Source organism: Solea senegalensis, linkage group LG15 (genome assembly GCF_019176455.1).
Source record: "Solea senegalensis isolate Sse05_10M linkage group LG15, IFAPA_SoseM_1, whole genome shotgun sequence".
Lineage (NCBI taxonomy): Eukaryota > Metazoa > Chordata > Actinopteri > Pleuronectiformes > Soleidae > Solea > Solea senegalensis.
The window spans coordinates 21282870-21308411 of record NC_058035.1 but is presented as its reverse complement, the minus strand read 5'-3'; the positions used below and the strand labels follow the sequence as shown (position 1 = coordinate 21308411).

Below are 25542 nucleotides of genomic sequence, written 5' to 3'. Positions count from 1 at the left end.
GTGCTCCAGTGGGGAGAACTGACCTGTGATACATTTAGAAGTTGTCTCGGAGAGGCAAATCGATATTTCTTTTGCGAGCTGCATAGTAAGCAAATCGAAGTTCTTTAGCAACAGATAATGAATACAGAATGTCAGCACACATCAAAAAAAAGTGAGTCTCTCGTGGTGAAAACAAACATCCCTGGGGTTCTACATTTCTAATTATAACCGCAAAGAAAACAAAAACGAAACAATGCACAACAACATCTGCACACGCACAAAACAAAATAGCTCTAAATTAAAAAAATCCACATTTTCTTGCACCTCCGGGGGGTTTATTTTTTCTCCAAACCAGATTCATCAGTCTGCTCCAACAACAGCTTTTCCCATTACTGTCAAGCGCCGCGTCCCTTTGCGGCAATAGATTTGCCTCTTCACAAGCGAACAAGACACTAACTTTTTAACACATGTCATAAAGCTGTGAGACATTTCATTCAGAGCACGGGGGCCCGTGTTGATCTGAGACTTCAGACGTGCCGTCGCGGGGAACAAGCCGTGCGTCATCTGATGGCTTCGAGAACGACAGGCCTGTCACAAAACAGCCAAACCCTTAGAAGAGCAACTCCTTTTGACATGCAGTCTTCAGGGATGACTATGAGGAAGAAAAAAAATGGTGCCCCTTTTTTATTTTTAAATCTGCTGGTATGGGTGGGAGGATGGGACTGGGGTACGTAACAAATAAAGCATTGGCCTACAAAAGATCCAGAGGGAACACTCTCTGTGCATGCTCTGTATCCATTTAACAGGAGGGCTTGCAGCAGCCAGCTACTTACAGCCTAACTGAAGTGCTATATTACTCACTGAGCTCAGCTGGAAACACTATAGAAAATGTGTTTGCCTAGGATCTGCTCTTCTTTATCAATCCCGAACAGCAGGGACCAAAGCTTTAAGCGCTATGCCAGGGCTCCGGCAAAGGCAAACAACGTTTCAGATGGAAGGGGGAAAAGGGAAAAAAAAGAAAAGAAAAGCAAAGGGAACGGTTGCACAAATAAGATTTCAGTTTTGTCTCTGTAAATCCTTCAAAGCTGAATCTAACACAGCACATCACGTGTCCCCGCGGAGACCGTTCAAAGACACTTGTGAGATGGAACATGCAGACTTCGAAGTAGTCGGCTCCAGACGGACAGACAGTTAGGCACGCATATCAACAAAAGAACATGGTGATTTTTCTTACCAATGAAAAGGTTCCACTCCGGGTCCAGATCGGCCTGGTTGGCGAGACAGCCTCTCATGACGTTGTGACAGTAGTTGTGGCAGGGTTTCAGCCCAGGCACGCCGCGGCAGTACGGACAGTACAGCATCCTGGTTAAAGCTCTGACACACGCTGGAGCGACGTTCACCTGTGAGGCACAGAGACGTTCTTCAGTGACAGCGGCTCTCCTTTAACTCGACTTTTCACATGGGGTGGGTCAATAATCAATATGCCCGAACGAATATGGATATTTAAATGAATTAGATGATGTCTCCTCATGGCGGCGCTGCTCAAATGAATGAGGGGAAACGTGGGTGGAAGTGACCCGGCCGAAGAAGAGGGCGTTTACGGCGGAGAACGCTACGTTAAGAGATGCCACCATCCACGTTCAATACACTTTGTTGTGAACACATAGAGAAATCATGCACTTTTAACTTAATCAAACAGATTTAAAGTTTAAACAAATGTGCATGAGGACTACATTTGGGTTTGCAGTGCCCGTTTATAGTATTGGCTAATGGTTGATATAGCACAGAAAAACCCATGCTATTGTTGTTGTTTCACAACTGAACAACGTCTTCGCACCACATGACGTCTACAGAAGCGTGAAGTCAGTCTGACAGGACTGGAACTTTACAACTCTGTCCATCTGGATTGCACAGGGTGAAGGCTGTGCCTGTTGTTGGGCCATGTCATTGTGGGGGGGAAAACGATTGCAATTCTCACTTCTGCTTTTTCTTCCGAGGTAGGGATGCAGAACCAAGACTACATTTGATAATTGGCCTGTCAGCCTCTGTATTCATGCTTGACTTTAGATTCTGTCCAAGCCGAACTCTTGAGACTGCCAGGCTGTCAGTGTGTGTGTGTGGGAAGCATTGGCAGATTGGTCAGCGCTACAGTCATAAGACGGACCAGTCAACTGGCGTTGAAGTGACTATTCTTTCATTAGAGCACAACGAGTAATATTTGTGGTTTTACCCCTTCAAAGTCAGGTGAAATAAAATGATATGACAATTATATTCATATGACTTGAATTAAAGAATTTTACCATCAAGAAGATCACACGACCGTGAAGAAACTTAACTCTCTAACTTTGCCTCCTCTTTCAAAGCTTTATGTATAAAAAGAAAAAAAATATATCATGAACAACAATATCCCTGGCTTAGATACATGAGAATGAACCTGTCATTCAGAAATGAAGAGGAAGATCGAGACAAACAGAGCTGTAGACTTAATATAGAACGTGTTAGGAATTAAAAAAAATATATAGAATAGCTAACAGGGGGCGAGGAAGTGGGTTACGTTTAAGAGTGTATCGACTTGAAAATATTTTAACATAAATGATTTATCCGAGGAATTTTTAAAGAATTGATTTCAATTGTTAATTGAACACATCTATGTTACCCTATTACTAATTAATTTGGTATTAGATTATGTGTGTTTGTTTTTTTCAACTCATTTACGACTGAGAAATCATTTGAGATGTTCATATCAAATAAAAAAAAAAACTATACATAGTATACATATACATATATAGGTATATATATATATATATGTATACGTACATGTACACACAAGTAACTTTTGTCCATCTTTACACTGTAAAAATTGATAGAAATGAACAATTAGCGCTAAGAACAGTTACATAAGTTCTGCTAAGTGGGGAAGAAAGAAGAAGAAGAAAGAAAAAACTGTTGCACATTTGTTGCTCCATGACAACAATCTTGATTTAAACAGTGCAGGTTACAGTATCTTTAGCTTTTTTTGTATCGTTCACCTTTTCTGGCAGAAACACTGACCTTATCAGGACCAGCTGGAGACCAAAACCTGGTCCAAATGAAATGAAGCAGAACCTCATTTCATTTAGTGCTAAGCATTTAAACTGTGCCTATGATAAGTTTATGGTAAGCATATATAACATACAATATATACAGAGGCTATAAGAATGTGCAATATAGACCGACAATCTAATGCAAATAAAAGAGTTTAAGAAGTTTGAGAAGTTTAAAATTGGACTAAACTTGTGAAATTTGGAAGTTCAAATTTCACTTTTTTCACAATTTTACTATGTTTTAATGATTTAACGACACAAATGTTTGAGCCTGATTACGTGAGCTATAAACACATACCCCCAGGATGTCCATATTAGGAGTTGTGTATTATTCCCACTGCAAATTACCATGGGTCAGAAGTCAATGCAGTGACCTGAGAGGAATAGCTGCACAAACCTCTGTGTGTGTGTATGTGTGTGTGTGTGTGTGTGAGAGAGAGAGAGATGAAAAAGATGAGAGAAAATAAATGGGGGAAAAGGAAGTGAACGACAGTGAGAGACGGCGAGAGACAGAGATTTTACGCTATTAGTGTACTCGCTTCCACTGCCGCTTGGCAGTCGACAACAAGGATCAAATAAACTATCTTTGCCTTCAGCAAATCTGCCACCAACATCACGCGACGCCTTGTAACAAGAAGACGAAGACGGAAAAAAAAAGCTAGGTTGTCAGTTCCATCGTCTTCTGCTGAACGATTCGTCTTCATGTCAGGGAATCTCATCGGGAAACGTCCGTTTGACTGTTAAATCTGTACTGTACGTGTCGGGCTGCTGTGGCATTATGAAGTATTCATCATTAATGTATTAAATATATCCAGTATTAGTACACATTATATTTTATTATTTTATCTATTATTTTTTTTTCACTTCCCACGAGACATTGTTGACACATAATGTGTCATTAAATGTATATTTTGTGTGAATGCATGCGAAAGGGACACTCTTAACTGTTGCCTAATTATGTATATACGTATATACACCACGAGACACATATAATACGTGTACGTAGCGTTTCATTTTTTTGGTTGTTGTTGTTAGTTCAGTGGCGTCACTAAACGAGAGACGCTGTCAGCAGAGAGAGGAAAAGCAAAGACGCAGAGAAACAAACGGGAAGGAAGCGGAGACAAAGAGAAACAGGCGAAACAGATGGAGAGAAAACTGGAGAAGACACAAACAAGACAGACAGAAGGACACGGGCAGCCACACTTGGACAGAGACACCGCACTCGCTAACAGAGAGACATTTAATGACATGACAGGACATTGTTATTTCTATGAGCTTTGATTTGTGTTTTTCTGTTTTTAAGATTGTAATTGTAACAAGGGTTTACAAAGGCGCAGACAATTCCTGGTAAATTGCCAGAATCTTTCAAGTTCAAGGGAACTTTTTAGATCCACTTTGGAAACCTTCCATTGGAATAATGGGAATGAATAGGGGTTTATGGGAAATAATGGGAATTAACGGGAATTGTTTTGATACCAACATTCTGTTTTGTAGCAACATGCTGAAATTATTATTTCAAATTATTACAATAATTAAATTGTGCAGATTCATTTGAAAGTAGGACTTTATCAGTGCTTTTTGCTATAATACATCATTTACCAACTCTATTTAAGAGCATTTCCAGTTGAATCCTCTTAATTCCCATGGAACGTTTGTAATTTTGGTGATACACAGAATTTTGCAAAACTAATCCCAACACTCACAGCCCCCGTAGGAGTCTATTATTAAATAATAATAGGCTATAATTATTTTCCTTACCCGTCAGTTGAATAAGTTACAAAACATGGTTTCAATCTGAAACATCGTACATTGGCAGCACATGTTATGTGAGCCTAAAAAAAACCTTTCCACTCAGCTTATTTGAACCCTTTTTTTTATGTTGTTGACAATCATCCAGCATATGTAAAATTTGGTAACAGTATGACGAAGAACCAGCGGCAATTTAACACGCTAGATCTTCGTGTTGTCACTCTGTCTTCATTTCTGCCGTTCATGTTGGAAAAGGAAAAAAGAAGAGTATCCCCACGTAAACACATCCTCGCGTCAAATTTGACTTCTCCGTGCAATTCATCAGTCAAGTGTAACTGAGACAGGGACGAGACAGTTTTTAGATTAGACTCGGACTTCCTCGCACATCGCGGCGCATCTGCGGCAATCTCCCACCCTCCCGTCCCCTTCAATGACTCGCACACCGTGGAATAAATGCAACATTTTCCCATCAAGCGCTCTGAATCATTTTATTTCACTGGCTGATTTGCATATAAATATATTCTCTATAAGTGACAGAGGAAAGAAAAAGCCCTTTTTTTGTTTTCTCTTGGCTCAGCTTGACCTGTACCTACAGGCAAAGACAGGAACACCAGATGAAACTAAAATGAGGACTTTACTGTGAGAGACATGCAGATCTTTCATAACTATAGACCTGTTCCAACGATGCTCTTTATATCCAAGTAACACAATGCAAATATCAGCATTTTCTGCTGCCCCTGAGCTTCGTGAGCCATGGGAAATTGTGTTAACTTCTAATTACCACACAGGAAACTTTACATTATTGCACTGACTGTGCCCAGCAGTTTTCTGTTCGTCCTGGATGACACAGGTAATCTGATTATCTGTTTGAAACGTATTTACAGTTGAGTGGATGGGAGATTTCCAAGCGGGTTTGAGTGTCGGACTAAGGAAGGAGACGTCTCAGGCACAGAGTGAGATTAACATGGAGAGTTCAGCAGTAGTGAAAGAAACCCTCAAAGCAAAAGTAGTACAACTGCATCATACAGCAGAAGTAAACAAGTCCAATTTTGGAAAAAAATTAAAAAAAACAAAAAAAAAAACAGGGTTGAATTAGTATTATATATTAGGGGTGGGTAAAAATATCAATTTGGTGATATATCGTCATCTTTCCTAATGCAATATGATAATCGATATGTCTAAGAAATTAAGACGCTCTAATGTAAACAGTTTTACATGCCGTCACTACTTCATGTTTCCTCGCGGTGGCGCTGCTCAAATGAATGAGGGAGACTGGGGCGGAACTTACCTGGCCGAAGAAGAGGGAGTTCACAGCGGGATAATGGTGGAGAAAGCTCCGTTAAGAGATTGCCACCCCTAGCATGTAGCATATTAATAACAATTATTGTGAAAAAATTAACATTTTACGATAGCATATTGGATTGTGTGGTAATTCAGAGTCAGACCTTATTGATCCCAAAAGGGCAATTCATTAGCAGCTTAGCCCAATTACAATCACACCAACAACAATCAATGTGTTGCAATGTGTCAAAGCACACGGACGGTGAAGGAAAATAAGATAAATAAGGTCATCAAGCAATCAAAATAAACAAACCCTTGGTCACTTGCTGCGGGGATAATACGTAACTCCTTATATGGACATCCTGGGGTGTCACAAATCAGATTATCTATAGGTTATGCTAACAAAAAGGATATAAGACACTAAGGAAAAAAGCAGCCTAAATACTCTGTGTTCCAAGGGTTAAAACCTTATTAAGTCTCACATGCACATAATATACTGTGAGCTTCTGAAAGCTGTTAAAAACCAAATTATCCAACACTTACACAAACACATGGGTCATATATTACATTTCTACCAATACACCCTTTAAAATATTGCACATTGGAGCTTAAAAAGTAGTGAAAACATTGAATACAGGCAGTTAAATAACTAAACGCTTAAAGTTTTCCAACTACAGTGCAGTTAGAAAGAATTATCTTTACGATGCAACGTGTGCACGTGTTGCTCGTAAGCAGATGCTCTTCCGATTTGAATAGTGACGGATCACTCACGCGCTGCCATCGTGAGTGGGGACACTGGGACGGCGGCGCAGTCTAAACGTCTTACGCCGCTTACCTGTCGCAATAATTATGACGGAACTACCGAGACTCTTCTTCTTTCCTTTTTTTTGTCGACAGCCTCACTGTCCCACATGGGCTCCTCTTGATTGGCCTTGGTAACTTGCAAAGTCATTGTCATTCCTCACAACTTCATTACTCGGTGACATGAAAGCAATTTCCAGCGCTCTGTGCTCGTCCCACTCGGTTACCTCTAAAGGGAGTTTGCGCCATATGTGCATGACAACGCCGCCGTTGGATTAGACAAGGCGATGCCTCTTTAAGAGCGTCTATTAGACTTATAAGTCATTATAATTGTGGGGCTTATCCATTTTATTATAATGATTTAGGGTTAGCGCTAACGTCGTCTTTGCTGATGTGCGATTCAGGTGAGTAGAGTGACTCCCGTCTGTGGCCTTTATGGGACGGATCTAGAAAATGGCTTGCTTTATTATTGCTCGGGCTTATTAATCCTCAATAAAGTTAATGCTCACATCAGGAGCCAGGCTGACACCCTCAAGCTGCTCCTTCAAAGCAGCAGAGTAATGAATGTAGGCCGCTGTTTATGCCTCTAACGACTCCTCCTTCCTGGAAGTGCATTCACAAAATCGCTGTGCTTAATTAATTGTGCTTATTCGAAAAATAGTATATTAAAACTGTATATTATTACAGTTAAAGGTGTTTCAAAGTGTACTGGAAATGGGCAGAATTAGCTGCTAGGTCTGAAATGTAGTACAATGTTCGAAATAGCATCAATATTTCTGTCAAGCTTAGTCAATTAGTTTTGTCAATGTAAGGATACGAAAAGGATATTTTGGTTTAAATATTGCTTATTTTGACACAACGTTAGCTTTAAAGGGACAGCGTCTCACGCGGTAAAGTCTTGCATCGTGTCTTCATCATGTTCTTGTTTTGACTGCGTCGGTAAAGGAAGTATTACTCTGTTGGTCCAAATGGTTCTTTCTCTCATTGTCATTGTCTGTCCGGGTTGTCCCGTCTCCAGTATCTTGTTTTTCTATCACAATATATCGTATACGATCGTATGTGTAGCATTTTCCCCCAGCATCGCTTGCATTTCTTATCCAAACACTGCACACACGGTCGTCCCTTAGTCGGTCCCCTTGCCAAGTTTGATCTGTTAGACGTATAGATGTTTTCTTGCATTTATAAATAGATGTCATTTCCTGCATCCTCTGCACAAACCCTCACAAGGGCATCACGGTCAAGTCTCACGCGAGCTAGCAGCTAATCTAACAGAGCCGAGTGCAGAGATTTGGTTCGTCTTTGGTTAACCAGAGAGAGAGACGTCCACACAATGCTCTTCAGAGGCTTTTGTGTTTTGGTCCTCTTTTAATCCTCTTCATCTAAACCAGGGGTGTCAAACATTTTTGTTCAGGGGCCACATACAGCACAGTTTGATCTCAAGTGGGCCGGACCAGTAAAAATAGTAAAATAATAGCATAGTAACCTATGAACAACAAGAACTCCTTGTTTTTTTTCTCCTTTGTTTTACATTTAATGAAGGATATTTTTACAAAACATGACATTTCTTGAGAAATATAAGTGCAATTTCAACAATATTGTGCTTAAATGTACTATTTACACATCACACTGGATCTAAAATGGCACAAACATTTAGTCACAGGTATCTGGAAAAGAAAAAATATTGTATTTGACATTACGTTTAGACAGTGTGTGAAATTTTAACAAATTCATCCTGTGGGCCGTATTGGACCCTCTGGCGGGCCGGATCTGGCCCCCGGACCGTATGTTTGACACCCCTGATCTAAACAGTCTGAGTTTACCCTCTTTTGTGTTTCCTTTGAGCACCGAGTTGAACATGTGTAAGTACCAGCAGATTTCTTGATATTACCTCAAGCAGGTTTCCATGGTTACTGTCTGCTTCCAAGTCTCTCTTTGACTGAAACAAGACTCAACCTGGAGGTGGACTCACTGTCAACCTGTTTGTGGAAATGGAATTGGGGCAGATGAGGACATTTTCACCATGTGGACCATGGCAGACACGTGAAGTATGACCTGAACCTTAGGTTGGTTAGTGACAGACACATATGCTATCATTAAATCAGTCCATATTGAGATAGTTTTCTACAATTTTTAAAAAAAAAAAAATTTAAATTTAAAAAGGATTTCAACAAATACGATAAAAAAGCGTGTTAGAAACAAATGACACACTCTAGCTAGAAGTGGATATTTACACCAACTTTGAAGACGCTCCCTCATTGCATCACGACACATAACTCTAACAAGAATTACAACAGATAGACAAAGCAACACAAAACAGAATGCCTTCAGCCACAGTTGTCCCTGGCGCGGAGGCGTGAAAATAAGAACAGAACTCGAGTGAAGTCAAGAATCTCACTCCACTACACTGCCTTGTTTGAGTTCAAAGGTCTCTTTTTATCCGGTACATATTTTATGCAGTGAAACATGCAGTATATTTGTCTGCATTTGCTTTTAAGTAGTGGTCTTCTGTTATCGAGAAGAGCTAACAGAGCCCAGCTGCCGCTTATCACGTACCGTCAGCCGAACAGGCCTCTCTGCGGCTTTGTTCTAACGCTCGTGTAAATAAACCAAACGCAGGCAAATGTTTTCTCTGGGCGAGGCTTTTACAGTCGCACGAGTTTTCACGGGGATTTAACTCATCTGAGCTCAATTATATTTCAATATCTTATTTCACTTTGAACAAATCCGACGCCTCGTCGATGTGCAAAGGTTTTGGGAGTTCACATGTGCGTCTCCAGATCTTGTCGGTTTGAACTTGTAAGAGTCATAAAAAGTAGATTTGCAGACAAAAGAACTACTACTTACTGAGTGTCATTTACATCTCTTGTATTCAAGTATAAACTAATCCATAGAGATTATGTAGATTACAAAAGCTTGTACACCGGGAGCGAACATGTACCGTAAGTGTCCAATTTGACGTACCATTGTGAAATAATCGCTCTCTCCTCCGAGTCATGGAGGCTTCATTAGGTTAATGAAAGCAAACAATGGCAAATGTTCTGTTGTGTAATAATTCTTCTGAACATCGAGTCCCAGTGGAAATGATCTGGACCAAGCAACAACAAAGAAGGGTTTTCGGGAACATGGGAACCTTTTCTTTTTTCCCTTTTTTCCCCTCTTTGAGGTGATGAATGAGCTCTGTTGCGATGCCTTACTAATACTCTGTCCTCTCTAAAAAAAAAAACATATTGCTTTCCTTTAACCATGAAGGTGATCTGACCTTAACCAAGTTCTCTAAACATAGTCACATCTTAATCACAAGTGTGCCAGAGCAGAAAATAATCGTACAGTGCCAGGGTCCTTGTGGAAGGTGCTGACAAATGCCCTGTTTTTTGTTGTTTGGGTGTGTATGGAATTATTGAACTCTCTCACACACACACACACACACAGGAAAAGTGTCTCAAACTGAGCTAAAACATTAACAGTACAATTTAGTTCAAATAATATTGACTGTATTATAGAAATATGAACACAATAGACAGTTGGAACCACAGCAGTGTGTTTGAATTCAACTGCGTTTATGTGTTTCTCAGCTAACAAACCCATTGATTAGGCCACTATATTAGGTACACCTGCTCAACTGCTTGTTCAAATTAACTCATTGCATTTGCATGTAGACTTGAGTCGGCTGTTTTTTTTCCATTACTATGTTTAAATGTACAGTATAAACAGAGGCTATACAAATGTGCAATATACAGTGTCTTATAACCGAGTCAATCAGATGAAAAAAAGGTTAAATTTCACCAACTATATAAACACGCTTGAGAAAATTTTTTATCAAAACGTTTAAAATGGGATTGAATTTGGGAAATTTGGAAAAACGCCATAGTTCAAACTTCACTCGGCTCATTTTCATGAACAAAAAGAAAAGAAAAAAAGACCTATAAAGACACACCCCAGGATGTCCATATAAGGAGTTGTATATTATTCCCAAGGCAATTTACCATTTAAGGCTTAAAGATGATAAACCATCAAAACAAGGTTCTTGACAGACATCTTAACAAGGAAATTGTACGTATTCTAATCTATTTAACACCTAACATTATTTTCAAACTACATGAGATGCGTTTGCTAAATCAATCACAACTTCATTTTACGCAGGTTACATAAATCCAAATTTATTTGGCAACCCAGAAGGAAAATAAATCTCCCACGTCTTGTTGAAATAAGCGGTCGAGACAGAACACAGGGAAGAAGAACGGTGTTTTAAGTGACTCTGACTGTGGCGGGGCTGCTCTGAGTATTTTTATAAACTGTTGATCTTTTTGGATTTTCATGCACAACCACCTCTCGGATTCAAGTCTGAAAAAGAGTTAATATTGTTCTCCAGGTGAAAATGCTTTGTTGATGCCAGAGGTTTGAGGAGAATTGGTTTGAAATGATAGTGAAGGCAACAGTAACTCAAATAAATGTTTGTTATAATAAGGGTTTAGAGGCCAAATGAATCCTTATTTTATCTTTTATTTCATGCACCTTAATTTTGCTGTATGTTGTACAATGACAATAAAGTTCTGTCTGTCTATCTATCTATCTATCTATCTATCTTTGTAAAGAGTTCAAATGGAAACGACGCAAGACTGAGAGGTTAGAGAAAATAACCAATCAGGTGAATCTACAGAAACATACAACCACAGACAGAGCTCAACACGACAGTGTGTGCACTTAAGTTGTCACTGATAATAAACCATGGTCTGCAGCACTTTGTACCAACCTTGTCCACTTCCTGAACCCCACTCTCTCTGTCCCCACTCAGCATGTTTAATGAAAGATGGAGCCCAAAGACAGTTCCACGGAAGCCGCACTAACAATCTGTCGCTGTCAAATCGACGAACGTCTGACAAGCTGATAGAATAATCCACATGTGAGGAGCATGTGCCTCTGCCCCTCGCGCATCAGCTCCAGTGTCTGTCTTTGGTGACGCGTGTCGCCGCCGCCCGCTGATTTAACCTGACACACACCATGTTATGTGGCATGTCTGGAGCGCCACTCGGGCCTGTTTCCCTAATTTGCCGAGACAAGTGCAAACACATTAAAAGCCGAGCCCACGCTGCTCAGTGACTACAGGGAGCGCGCAGCGTGGGCTCGGCCACTCGCCATCTCCGAAGGCAACAAAACCGGCAAAAACCTCTATATTGTTATCCACCCGCCTGCTGGATTACAGCGTGGCACTCACCTCGCTCGCTCACCCCCGTGTCCACCTGACCCCGACCGTCCCCCAGCTCAGCCTGAGTGTCGGAGGCAAACCGGTCTCCTAAGGCTGCCAAGAAAGCTCTGGACAAATGTGACAACATTGAAGCTGACAACCTTCTGTAAGTGCTTGTTAAATAAAAAAAAAGAAAAAAAAAAGTGCTGCGTACACTTTAAATCAAGGTGCAAAAAAGTAGTCACAGGAAACAGTCAGGGTTGATACAGTCAGATGATGTGACATCCTGTCACCAGTGGTTAAACGCGACAGATGTTTTGATTTCTTTGTCTAAATCTGACGGATGTTTTTTGTCGGGACGTCCCGACGCTGACCTCACGTATCAGGTCAGAGGAGATCTGACATCACCCTCATCACCTTCTACCTGACAGGCTCAGCTGTAGACTGTAGCAGGGCTTCGTTTAGGGCAGACTCCGAGTGGCATTTACGTGTCATATCACCTTTGTTAGATCTAATTCATGGGTCTCAAAGTGGCGGCCAATCGATTTCATGTGACCCTCCAAACAATATCAAGTTGTCATTTCTATATGTTCTTATTTTTAAATGAATAGATTAATTTTGCATCATAAATATGTTTTTTTTTTATTGCTGCCTATTAAAACAACCATGAATATTTTGAAATGATCCAATCCAATCCAACTTTATTTGTAAAGCACTTGGTCCACAAACACAGTGGACCAAAGTGCTGTACAGAATAATGGATAAAAGACAGAAAAGCTCACACGAGGCAATATATTGATGATATGAGCTCATAAAGTCCACCGCAATTGTTGCTTTTCCCAAAAAAGTTGGGCTTTTTTCTTTATTTGACTGGCCCCCAACTGACCAGACGAGACCGTGAGGGGCCCACAGGTCATTTGACTTTGAGACCTCTGATCTAATTGATCATATTGTAATGCAGTGCCCAAACAGTGCGGACCAAAGCAGGCGAATGTCGCTGGAACTCCAGTTTGTAATAGGGACGAGCCAATATGAGATTCAGTATTGGTCCGGTAATGGCCAAAATCACAGGATCGGATATCAGAGATTGGATAAAATCCACTATATCACATGCTTCACTATGCACAGACTCGAGAAAAGTTACTGAGTCATGTTGTGGGCTGTTTCTCTTCTTCCTAGAATAGTTGGGAAACTGTTGAAAAATGATGACTTTCAACAGAATCATTAATATCAGTATTAGCAGATATTGTGGAGTTTGCGATCGGACACGGAAAAGTGATACCGTGCCATCCCGAGTTTACAACTGTGACACTCGTCAGTGTTTGTACAGAACATGAACGCAAATGTCTTAGTATCAAAGCAACTCTTTACCATTTTGGTTGCAGTTGTTTAGTCCATTAAATGTCATAAAATGTCCAAAGAATTTTGACTGCTTTTTCCCAAACCTCAAAAATGAGGTCTGAATGAAATATGATTCAGTTTTTAAAGATTTCTTTAATTATATGGAGCAAAGGAAACATTTGAGAAGCTGAAGAGTCAGAAAGCGTGTTTAAATTATTGAAAAAAACACTCAGTTAGACAATAGTATAGTAGTTAATTAATTTAGTGATTGATTTATAAATTGTTTCAGCCCAAACAGAAGTCCACTTCCTTTTGGTCTTCTTTCGTTCTAAACTTCAGTCAGAACTATAACTTAGTTTACTGAGAGTAACCAACATTTGAATGTTTTACAGTGCAGCTCGGTCCTCAGCAGCAGCTAATGATGGGACTGTGGGCCACAAAAACAGCAGATTGGGTCATCATCCCTCCACTTTTTTGTCATTTTTATACTTTATATTTTGGTCTAAATTCCCAGCCACACGATATCGGGCTTTTCTATATAAAGGGGAGCATACACCGTCCAGATGGACATACTGTACAGTACATTTCTTTATTACCCCTCCAAATCATGTCCTTGTATTTCAGACCACATGCTGCCACTCTCTCCACTTTTTTCAAACATTCCACAGTTCAGCACAGATCAAAATCTTTTAATTAAAAAGGGACATCTTTGGTGCGGCACATTTTTTTTTACGATCACGTGCCAACCTTTTCGGAGCCCGCTGCCATCTGCCGTCACGGCGTCGTAGCTGAGGACTTATCCGCAGCAAGCTGTGTGTGTGAGCTGCGAGCCAGTGGACGGACACAGACCGACACACACACACACACACACACACACACAGAAAGATAGAGAGATTCAGACACAGGAAGTGAGCGAGACTGCCGCAATGAATGAGGGACAAGTTTGTTCATTGCATCTGTGGGAGTGAACCTCAGCTGACACACTCCCTCTGATGGAGGCAGTCATTTAAACTGCCCCGAGCAAAATCTGCTGACAAACAGCAACCGTCTGCTGCACGGTTGTAGAACATGTCAATCAGTGAGAGTATACTGAACGACTGTCCGTGCAACTCTAGATCAGTCAGTGCCAGAGGAAAAAGATGACAAGAAATATCATCTCTATATAAAAAGTGGATGCTTTTTAATACCAATGTGTACCTAAAGCTTAAATCTGGAGTGTCCAACTCAATTTAAGTGGATCTACAAAAGGTACAAAATATTTAGTCACAGGAATCTGGAGCAGAAAATTCGAGTATTTCTCATATGATTAGAACACGTCAAGATCTAGAACGGTATTTTAATACACAGATATGTGTAGTATTCCTGAAACTAAAGTGGGAGCTAATAAAAATGCAACCGCGGAATTGCAATTCTAGTAGATTATCTTCAATGTGGTTTTAACTTTTCAGCGAAAAATCCCGCGGACGTGACGGCCAATCACAATCTGCGTTGAGATTCTCCGAATGACGTGTTGGAATACCTGGTAAGCTATGTAAGCTAAGTGTTGTTTATAGCGCTTTATCACCACAAAACCATGTAGCATAGTAGCCCCGGCTAGCACGGCGATCGTGTTTTAATGGTTTGTGTGTTTACGGAATTGGAGGGAATACATACAAATGTACAAAATGATCTTGCGGGCCCGGACTGGACCTTCTGGCGGGCCAGTTCTGGCCCACGGGCCTTACATTTTGCACCCCTGGTTTAAATGGTGTCATTTAATGGATCAGGAAATTCCTGATGGTCTCAATCCACATTTTAACTCTTTTTTTTAGTTTGTAAATTATGCTCCCATTTGGAACAAAATAGATGACGGGACTTATGCGTCGACACCAGTGTGATTGACAGCTGGTTGCAGGCGACATGAGTGAACTTCCTGTTTCTCAAAATCCTCATCCCATTTAAATGATTTTAAATGTAGAATACAGGGAGTATTTACTGTGAGCTGCAGCAACTTATATCAGCGGCTAAAATAACGCATAGTCACTGCTGCCTTATGCTTTGTTAGTAATATTTGTATTTATTGTTCTGTGATATCATATCTGTCGTGATAGGTGCTCGTCCAGTCGCATATTTACAGTATGATGCTGCTCTCCTGACCCTGTTGTAGCTGGATCTGAGTTCTAAAAGAGATTTGAAAGTCAATATGACGTCCTAGTAGAAGAAAGGTGAAATCAAAACTGGTTGACACAAGATTTATCAGATACATGCATGAAGTGGGTAATAGCTCAAACATGTGAAAAAGGCTGGTTTATGTATTTAAAAAAAAGAAAAGATAGATGTTACTGATATGGCAGTGCAACAGTCAGTGTCACATTCTATTATATTATGCACAGATTTTTTTGTTATGCTCTTGTTATGATTCAAAATATGAACTGGGTCACGGTGGTTTGTCATCTTTAAAAAGTGGGTCCGCATGCAAGAAGTCTGTAAAAACACTGTACTAGATCTCACACACACACACATACTGTAATACTGTCACCTTCAAATAACTTCAAATCTAGAACAACAGTGAATTCCCCAGGTTTACATTTATGTGATTTCTTAAAGCAAATCCCATGTGTGCTCAAATATTATAACGAGTAACCGTCGTTATCAATGTCCACGGCTGCAGGGAAGTTTGTTTTAAATCACCTCTTAAAACTCATTTTTATCGACTTCATCCTTTTATCGCATTGCTTTCCTTTCGTTTTATTTGCATATTTTGTTTTGTTTCAAAGTTAAAACAAGTTTCTTTACTTTTTGACTTTGGACTTTTCCTGTTGTGTTTTGTTGTTGTATTTGTTTTTTAAATGTTATTTTCCTCTTTATTGTGAAGCAATCCTTATATGAAATATGCAATACAAATAAAGTTCATTATTATTATACATATTATATTATAGTTGAAATAAGCAAAGTCCAGAGGGACATTTTGAGGCTTAAGTGTTAAAGGGTTAATGTACAAAGCAGCTGCAGAAACCCAATACATTCAGTCATATTATGTTTTTATAAATTAATGCATGACACTTTTTCATGTGCAAGTTATAAATAAGAACAAAAAAATAATGTAACAACCTTCCACCTTCTCTTTCACACTTACATTTAATAAACTACATGTATATATATATATATATGTATACTGTATATACAATTACTCACATCTGTGTTCCATCACATCTTGTCTCTCTGCACAACGCCGTTAATCATCACCGTAGAGAATTGAACTAAATTCAGGAATTCAGGAGTGGCAATATGAGACAGAAGAAGGTTGTTGGTGTTTCTCACATGTCAGTAAAGACTTCAAAATCTGGCACGGCATTATTCTAAGCTAAATGTTGCGTAAAGATTATAAACCGACTCGGAGCTTAAATGTTAAATGATCTGACAGTCGTGGCGGGAAACGAGTGCATAATAAGATCAACATGACAGTATATAAGCCATCAGGAAAACTAATCCCCCTCAGTGCAAAATACCCTACTTCCTTCCATCATCACGACTTAATATCCACTGTGGACGAGGCCAGACTCCCGATGCGTATGCAGAGTGAGTGATAAGTACTGGGAAATGCCTGAACTCGGAAACGTTCAAAAGGTCCAAATCCCTGCAATCTACCCCGAGCAGGTTTTAATGTGGCTCGAGTGTGTTTTAAGTACCTCGAGGATAAAACTCTTAATGGTCATCATAAACTGTAATCCAGAGAGATTCCGCTCGTAATCCTGGATCCATGACCGGGGGAAACTGTTCTGAGTCCAATCCCGTTTTTTTTTACGAGTGGACGTCTGTGTCCCCGTCCTGTTCTGACTTCACTGCCGTGCACAGAACTGTTTGTCAACTCTAATAATTCTTTAATAATAAGTAAAAGAACGGTGCTTTGTGTCATTTTTCAAACCTGGGGTTTTGGTGAATTTCCCGCCGTACTAGATTATTTGGATTAGAGGCATTCACTGTTAAAACGGAACGCGGTGGTACAGTGGCTATAGCGTGGACCCAGGTCTGTGTGGAGTTTACATGTTGCGTGGGAGAGAATCCACGCACACATGGTCCCCAATCCTCAAAGTGGAAGAAAATGAATGAATGAATGAATGGTTTCCATGGAGAAAGTCAACAGGAGCCATGGCAACACTTCATGTGTTAATTAGCCTCGACTGAGACTAGATGATACTTTCTGATGATTTTATAAAACCCCTTATTGATTTCTGATCTTAAGACCACCATGTCCCAAACATTATTGCAAGTCACCCTCACTCTAGAATCAGCATTTCTAAATCAGGACAGCTCAAAGTGGGGCCCGTGGACCAAAGCTGGCCCATTAAAAGGTTTCAATTGGCCTACCACAATTCTATGAAAACATATACAGTTGTGTGCAAATGTGTTTGCCCCCTTCCTGATTTCTTATTTTTTAGCATGTTTGTAACCAAAGCTTTAGAAAGGTCTTTGTAACCTTTTCCAGACCGACAGATGTCAATTACTTTTTTCCTCTTTTTTTTTTGAATAGCTTTTAGCTGCATGATGTCTTTCTTTTTTGGGATCTATTGGCCAACTTCACTTTGTCTGACAGGGTTCTATTTAAGTTGGTCTGGCAGTAATCAGGTCTGGGTGTTGCAAGTAAAATTTTCCAAAAAATGTGACTAACCACAGTGACCTGATGATTTTACAAGGGGGGCAATTACTTTTTCACATCGGGCCATGTAGGTTTGGATAGTTTTTTTAACTTGGGTTGTCTTTGTCTAATATTTAAATTAAACAAACATGCAACAACATAAGAAATCAGGAAAGGGGCAAACACCTTAATTCTTAAAATTCTTAAAATGAATAAAAATATAATCTTAATCTGTGTTGAAAATAGGTGAGCGACTACTACACAGTAGTGGTCACTGATATTCAGGTTTAAAACCGAGTTTTGTGCAAAAACGTAGGCACAAGGTTGTTTTTTTGACATAAACATACAATGTGAAGTGCTAAAAGAATACTCAATTCCAACTTGCATATTAATGCAACACATTCATGCATCATGTATTGTTTTTGGGGGGATTGTATTAGTATCACATTTTTTTTAACCTTTTTTTCTCGCTTGTTCGTAACTTGGCCTCCGGTGTTTTCTCATTTGCATCGTGGAGAGAAAGACTTTCCTCTGCTTCTTTTTCCATATTTAATGAACTACTCTGGCCTCTGAGCCCGGGAAACAAATGTAAACTGTCACATGCGTCGATGTGTCGGCGCATGTGTAAGCGCAGTCAGCGCTGAAGAAAATACAATAAAGTTTGATTGAATGATTAAATTAAACGGTGTGATTTAAAAAAAAAAAGGGGAAACAAACTGAGTTAGACTTTAATTATTCCTTAAAACATTGTGACAACTATTCAAATATTGTTGCAGTTAAATTATGAGCACTCACTCAATTAGCTGTAAATACTTGTTATTTTACTTTTACGTGATGGGGCAGATGTCTAAAATCACCAAAAACTGCTGGATTATCCTCACACATGAACTTCTCCAAACACAGAAATCACTAAGAAATGTAACATTCCACCATAAAACGCAAAAATGGAATACGGAATTGAAAGAAATGGCCTCATGCAGCAGCCATTACTGTCTTCAAACTGGCAGGTGCTTTGAGGAAGGAAAAAAGTGGCTTTTATTGCCGCTGAAAGCCGCAAATACAGCGAGGTGATCCCGAGGTCAAGGTGATTTGTCATGTCACGCAACTTCTCACCTCCCGCACTCACTGGTGTCGCTCGCTGGCTTGACAGCCTTCAGGAACGCCACACACACACACACACACCGGTGCCTGGCTCGGCTTCATAATTGATGAGGACGGAGGGAAATATGGGATTTGATCCAGAGTGACAGAGCTTTATAAGCTCAGAACAGATGTATGGAGAGGTGTGTGTGTGCTGATTTGACGTCTCTGCCTGAAATGCCACTGTGGTACCATGGAATTCTAGCTCGCTTGGAAATAAGCTCAATAATAAAATAATAATTCATAACTGGCGGTATATGATGATATATGGCAGTGGCATACGGTGGGGGAGGATATAGCCTTTAATATCTGCATGGTATGATGACGCAAATTCCCATAATCCCTTTCAATTATGCGCGTACGTTGGTGCGGGAGGAAAGTGAAAATAAAGCGGGAGCGTCAATTAAGCGATTCAGTCGTTAGACACGGCGATAATAAAAGACGGCAGTCGCATTTTGTTTCAGTGAGGAAAGAAAATTATAGAATATTATGCACTTGAATGGAGAATATTTGTTTATCATGTTGTTTTTTTTACCTTTTTATTTTTTTATCAAGGTTTTCTGTGTTTTTTTTTTTGTTTTTTTTAGTAATCAGTGCAGCTGATGGCCGACATTTTGAGTTTTATTATATATAAAATTATACACAAATTACTCAACAAGTAATGGTCATCATTATTACTTTGTCATGCATTATCTGCATTTGTAATCACCAACCATGACTACTTTCCTTCCAACATAACCAATTATAATAATCATTGAAAAAAATACACATAAAGTTATTTACTATTCAATCGGTATGGTGGTACGATATTAATTCAACATCATTAGTAATGATTACTTTTTAAATTAACTGCAAAAACTGACAAAAAAGTCATACTTTTGGAGATTTCCTATCAAGTTCTTAAAAAAAATGGAATAAAGATTTACTCTGTGACTTAAAACAGAAAGTCAAATAATTACCAATTATAGCGTAAGTTTGGTGTCGCCGTATATAGAGTTCATTTCTCACAGAATATAACATGCTGTAACATCGACCGGGCTCTGTGATCTGTCTCTGTGAGTCAACTGCTTATCAGAGGGAGTCGGCTCAGCCTCCGACATCAGAATGATTAAAGTTCTTTCTCAAGCTGAGCACACCTCATTTATTTTTTTTTTCTCCCCCTCTCTCTCTCTCTCTCAGACTTTCTCTCACTTTCTTCTTTCCTCGTCAGACAATTTGTCTCCCCCCGTCGAATCGTTGAGGTACAGCGACTTTCGAGCTCAAAAAACAACGAAAAAAAAAAAAACAGATGAAAAGGAATCAGATCGCCGCTGAACTCTGGAGACAATTTGAAAAACTCATGTTTGAACTACGTTTTTATATCGTATTTCTCTCATTGCAGGTGACGGTTATCGATTTTGGTTGCTTCGGCTTCTATGAGACATTGATAAATGGTGGTGCTACTGAGATGATTAAATCGAACACATAATAATGATGGCTATACACTATGTTCAGAATTTAATGATACAACTTTAATCCCAAAATGTATAATATATGCCAGATTTTGGGGATCCTTTTCCTTAAAGGGGACATATTATACCCTATTTCCCCCATTAAAATAGTTCCCTGGTGTCCTAATGAACATGTCAGTGACATGCTTCGGTCAAAATACCATAAGGATGAAGAATCATAGCAGTTCAATAACCCTGCTAAACCCGCCCCTTTCAGAACGCTCGGTTTTCGTGCATGGTCCCTTTATATGCAAATGAGACACAGGCAAACACACACCCACTTCTTCCAGGGGGTTTCCCTCCACTAGTTGTCTGACAATATCAACATGGAAGAGACGTCCTACATAAGGATCGAGCCGAACAGTGCCCGACTGTAAATCCGTTAAAAACACTTAGGAACAGCACCACTGATCGCCAACTTACTGGTGGCCGGTAACATTCGCGGTGAAATGCGCATGCTGCCGTCATAAGCGCAGGGAATTCAACATCGAGTGTTTTATCGCCTATACTTACACTAAGCGGGACCACGAAAACATGACTGAGTATTCTTTTTCCACACTTTGGCGACTGGTAGAGTCCCAAATATAAGTATTAAAATGGTTAAAAAGTTGATTTTGCATAATATGTCCCCTTTAAAGTGGACAAACAGCTTGGAGTTCCGAGAGGCTCATGAAGACCACTGCGTAACTCTCTGTTTACCATGGATTTACATCTACTAATCCTTTAAAAATTAATCTCCAGTGTTTGATAATGTTCTAAAAAAACATGTTTGTTTTTCAGTAACTAATCAACCGGCTTCTGAATCCAAGCACAGATGGATAACAAGTGAGTGAATATTTAAAAAAATGATCCATAATTATGGGAACATTATGTCAAAGTCACTGCGGTTGAGAGGCACCAACAAACAAAAACCGATATCTACTGTATATCAGAAACCTCAGTGGAAGCGTGCTTTTATCTTTGCTCTTTTGCAAAGCTTTTGCACTCTGTGGGTGATTCAAATGCAAATTGGAGCATACGCCGTGGAGAAAGTCTCACAGTGGCCCCCACACCGGGAGCTCAAGTAAATCAAAAAAGGGATGTGGAATGTGTGTACTTAATCCCTGGGCTTTTAATAAGTACATTGCAAATGCAGTCAAATTCCAAAAGAGTGTAAAAGTTACGTCCACAGAAGAGAATTATAGCGTGCGAACCAAAAACTGTGTGAACTGTAGATGTGACAGAATATATTAAACAAAGTTTCTCTTGACTATTAGCTAATTCAATTCAGAATAACCTAATACTAATAATAATAAAGTGTGTAACCAGCGTTATAAAAGAGAGGTGTTGTTATGATAAGACTCATTTAAAGTTCTCGAGTTTGTGGTGACGTCAAATCTGAGCTAGCTGGAAAAAAAACACAGACTTTCTGAGTTGGAAATCCGACTTGAGGGGGCATTCCAGTAGAAACTTCCAATGGGGAACTCAGGAAGTTCTACTTCTGACTACGTTTTGACTGAGAACACTACTATTTTGGTACTATTCCTAACAGAAACGCCAAAATATATCGCACAGTACTGATCCGACTGGTGGAAACACAATATAATGGCGAGACAACAGTGTGCAACAAACTCAGGAATCCACCGCTCACACAAGTGCAAGGTAAATACACATTCAATTTATCTTCAATTGTATATTCAGGCCCAAATAACTTGTGTCGTGCTAATATTTAACTTTACGAAACAGGATCCATGTAAGCAGAGGTTCAACATGCCCTGAAGTGAAGACATGTGAGAAAACATCTACTAGTGGACCAAATTATGGTTCTTTTTGTTAGTGTTGCTACGTAATATGCTATTCGATGTTACTTTTCTTGGTTTTGGTTCCCAAAAATCTCATTACCTACCATTTGAAGTGGGCTAGTCGGCCCCTACAGTTCACCTCAACAAAACTCTGGTGCTAAGTTAAACTGGCAAGGAGTGAAATGGACTTTAAGTTCCTGCCAATAAACCCACCTATGCAACAGCTGCGAAAAGAAACTCACCTTAGCGACTCTGCTGGCGACCTCCCGACCCACCATCAGGCCCTGGACGAACGTCCGTGCTGCGATGAAGGCCCGGGTGACCAGGGCCTTGAGTTTCCTGGGCACGTCCCCGAAGGGCTTTAGCTGATCCGTGTATTTACTGACGCACTCCAGGTAGTCGTCCGTGAAGTGGTACTGGGAGTTGAGGAGCTGGAACATGCGCTCCAGCAGCCTGGACCAGAAGTCGTTCAGCATCTCCTCCAGGTTGACGTTCCCGCCCGTGTAGTAGCGCTTCAGCTCGGTGAACAGGTCCTGGAAGACCTCGGAGTTCTGCATATACAGCTTCCCGTACGTCCGCGTGAACATGCTGTTGAGCGACTTCTCGGAATTGTCCAGGAGCTCCAAGAAAAACTCTAGATGGATGGATGGAGAGGAGGAGGAGAGAGAAAATAGACACAGCCCGGGTCATTATACAGACATTTACAGTATCTGATGTCTGAATACGATGCTTCAAAAACTACGAGTGTAATCTTTTCAAAATATTGTTTTTTTACATACAGTTAAATGCCTAATTTCTTATGACTCTGTCTGTATAAAGGCAACGTTTGACAGCTACCGATACGTATTTGATTATGTGAAGAAAATCAGTCCAGAAAGCATCAATAATTTAAACGCAGAAGTAATGGGCCACAAGGACTATGAATGATTAATGTTAAGGTTCTGATTGCACACTGTAACAAAATATTCATAAGTTCGAGACACGCTCACACCAGTGTACGTTATCATCCCGAGCTCCAAACCATTATTCCCACATGCATTTTGTTTCGCACTGAAACAATTTGTTGGTCTGCTGTGACGGCCGGCCCAAGGAGGAGCCCTTCACTGTGATCACGTAGGGAAAAGAGGCTTTCCATATATATATGTATATATATATATCTATATATATATACATATATATACATATATACACATATATGTATATATATACAGTATATACACATATATATATACATATATATGTATAAATGTTATTTTATGTTAACTAAGTATGGCAGAATAACCATGGTTGTGAAATTTCACAACGCTATATTGCACAAGAGCTGAGTACAGTCAATGAATCAATTACAAAATGAATCGTCCACTATCGGTGGAGTGATTCTGTTTTTTCAGCTTCTTAAATTCTCCGGTTTCTTTGCTCCACGTAACAAATGAAATCATTCAAACCCGAATCATTTTGGTTTGTGGACAAAAACATCCAAGGCATCCAAGAACATCATCATTTCAAATAATCAACAAAATGAATGGATTATGAAAAGAATCGTGAGTTGCAGCCCTAATAGTCAGTTAAAGTTCACTAAAATGAAACAAAAAACAATCATTTTGCTTCTTAACTAAGTGCTGTAGTACTATCAGTGGGAAATTATACTGCGTTGCAAAAGAGGGAAGTTACTGAAAAATATAGCCAATAGAAATTCACCAAAATCATACAAAACCACATTTTTTTCCAATGTAAGAGCTGTGGTGTAATCACCAGTAATTCACTGATGTATAAAATGAACGTGGTGAACATTAAAATAAGTTAAACTTGACAGAAGTTAAAGACAAATTGATGTAATACATCCACCACAAAAGACGTTTTTTTGTTTTTTTTCTGCTTGAATTATTGATCGCAGAATGTCCAGCAAATCTGTTTTTCCCCCAAATTTACCAAAATCACAGATGAAGAAACAACAGTGCAACACGGACAGTTCACAATGACCTGATGAGGAGAAAACGTGTTGTTTCAGATGACATGATGTGAGCAGATGTGTTTTTTGGCTGAACGTGGGACCATGACCATGGTTTTTGAATGTGGGATTTGGCAGACTGCCGTTCCCCCCTCCCCCGCCCCGCCCCCTTTCCAATACTGCATACCACCAATGAATCTCAGTACCGGGCCGTACCAGGCTACTTTAAACCCAGTACATCTTCAGTTTAAAAAAAAAAAAAAAAATCCTTTATCCTGGATAAAAAGTCCAGAATATTTGTGATTTATGACGACAGTGGTGGAATTTGTTCTGACCAGTGCCGTCAAGAAGAACAGAGTATTAACATTTCCCTCTTAAGTGGTAGCAGCTGTGGAGATTCTGCCATAACATTGCAGTGTTTGGACAGTGAAGCAGGAATCTAACTAGGTTTGCTTGTTTCCTCACATCCAGGAGCAGAGACGGCAAATTCGGTTCAGTCAAGGACACGTATCCTCTCTCATTACTTGTTTTTTTTTACAAATAAGCACTACAAATGGGTTGAAAAGCAGAAAAAAAGTGGAAATTTAATTACAATCGCATAATTAAGTGCTGTTTTTGACTTCAAATTCATCAAAATTCACACAAGAAGTACTGTTTCTTTGTCACCGTGCCCAAGTGGCTCTCTTTCATGTGAGCATCTGATCTCTTGAGCATTTTACTCCGTCAACAAAGAGAGAGAAGAGAGAATCAGAGACGTAAGAAAAGGGAAAAATTAGCCGGGGAGTTTCAAATGAAGCTTCGCTAATAAGATCCCATGTTCCCGAGCGTAAGCACGGAGGAGATCATAACGCGGTCCCCCTCGATGCGCAAATGTCAACTATTCCTCCGCCCCCTCTTTGTAAACAAACACACTGCGAGACATTTCACGTGCCGCGGGTTTTTAATAAAACCACGCCGCTGCTCGGGTATTCTGCTCTGCCTCTGACATTTTTTCATTTGCACTTCTGAGAGCAGTCGCACCCACTACATGGTGGCCATACTATAGCACGCTGCTCTAAGAATACATTTCTCCTCTGTGATAATGTGACTAAACCAAAAAGGAGTGCCGAACGAGTGGCTTGTATATTTATAGAGACGCACAACTGTACTACA

The 25542-nt window shown here is 39.9% G+C and overlaps 1 protein-coding gene across 1 annotated transcript in view; it reads right to left on the bottom strand.

Moving 5' to 3' along the window:
• Positions 1-25542, bottom strand: part of LOC122782119 (glypican-6-like) — a 125485-nt gene that overhangs the window by 50296 nt on the left and 49647 nt on the right. Inside the window, exons 3-4 of the mRNA XM_044046332.1 lie at positions 22685-23076; positions 1214-1379 (exon numbers count right to left, since the gene is read on the bottom strand). Of these exons, the coding sequence (XP_043902267.1) occupies positions 1214-1379; positions 22685-23076 (558 nt within the window). The remainder of the gene's footprint in view (positions 1-1213; positions 1380-22684; positions 23077-25542) is intronic.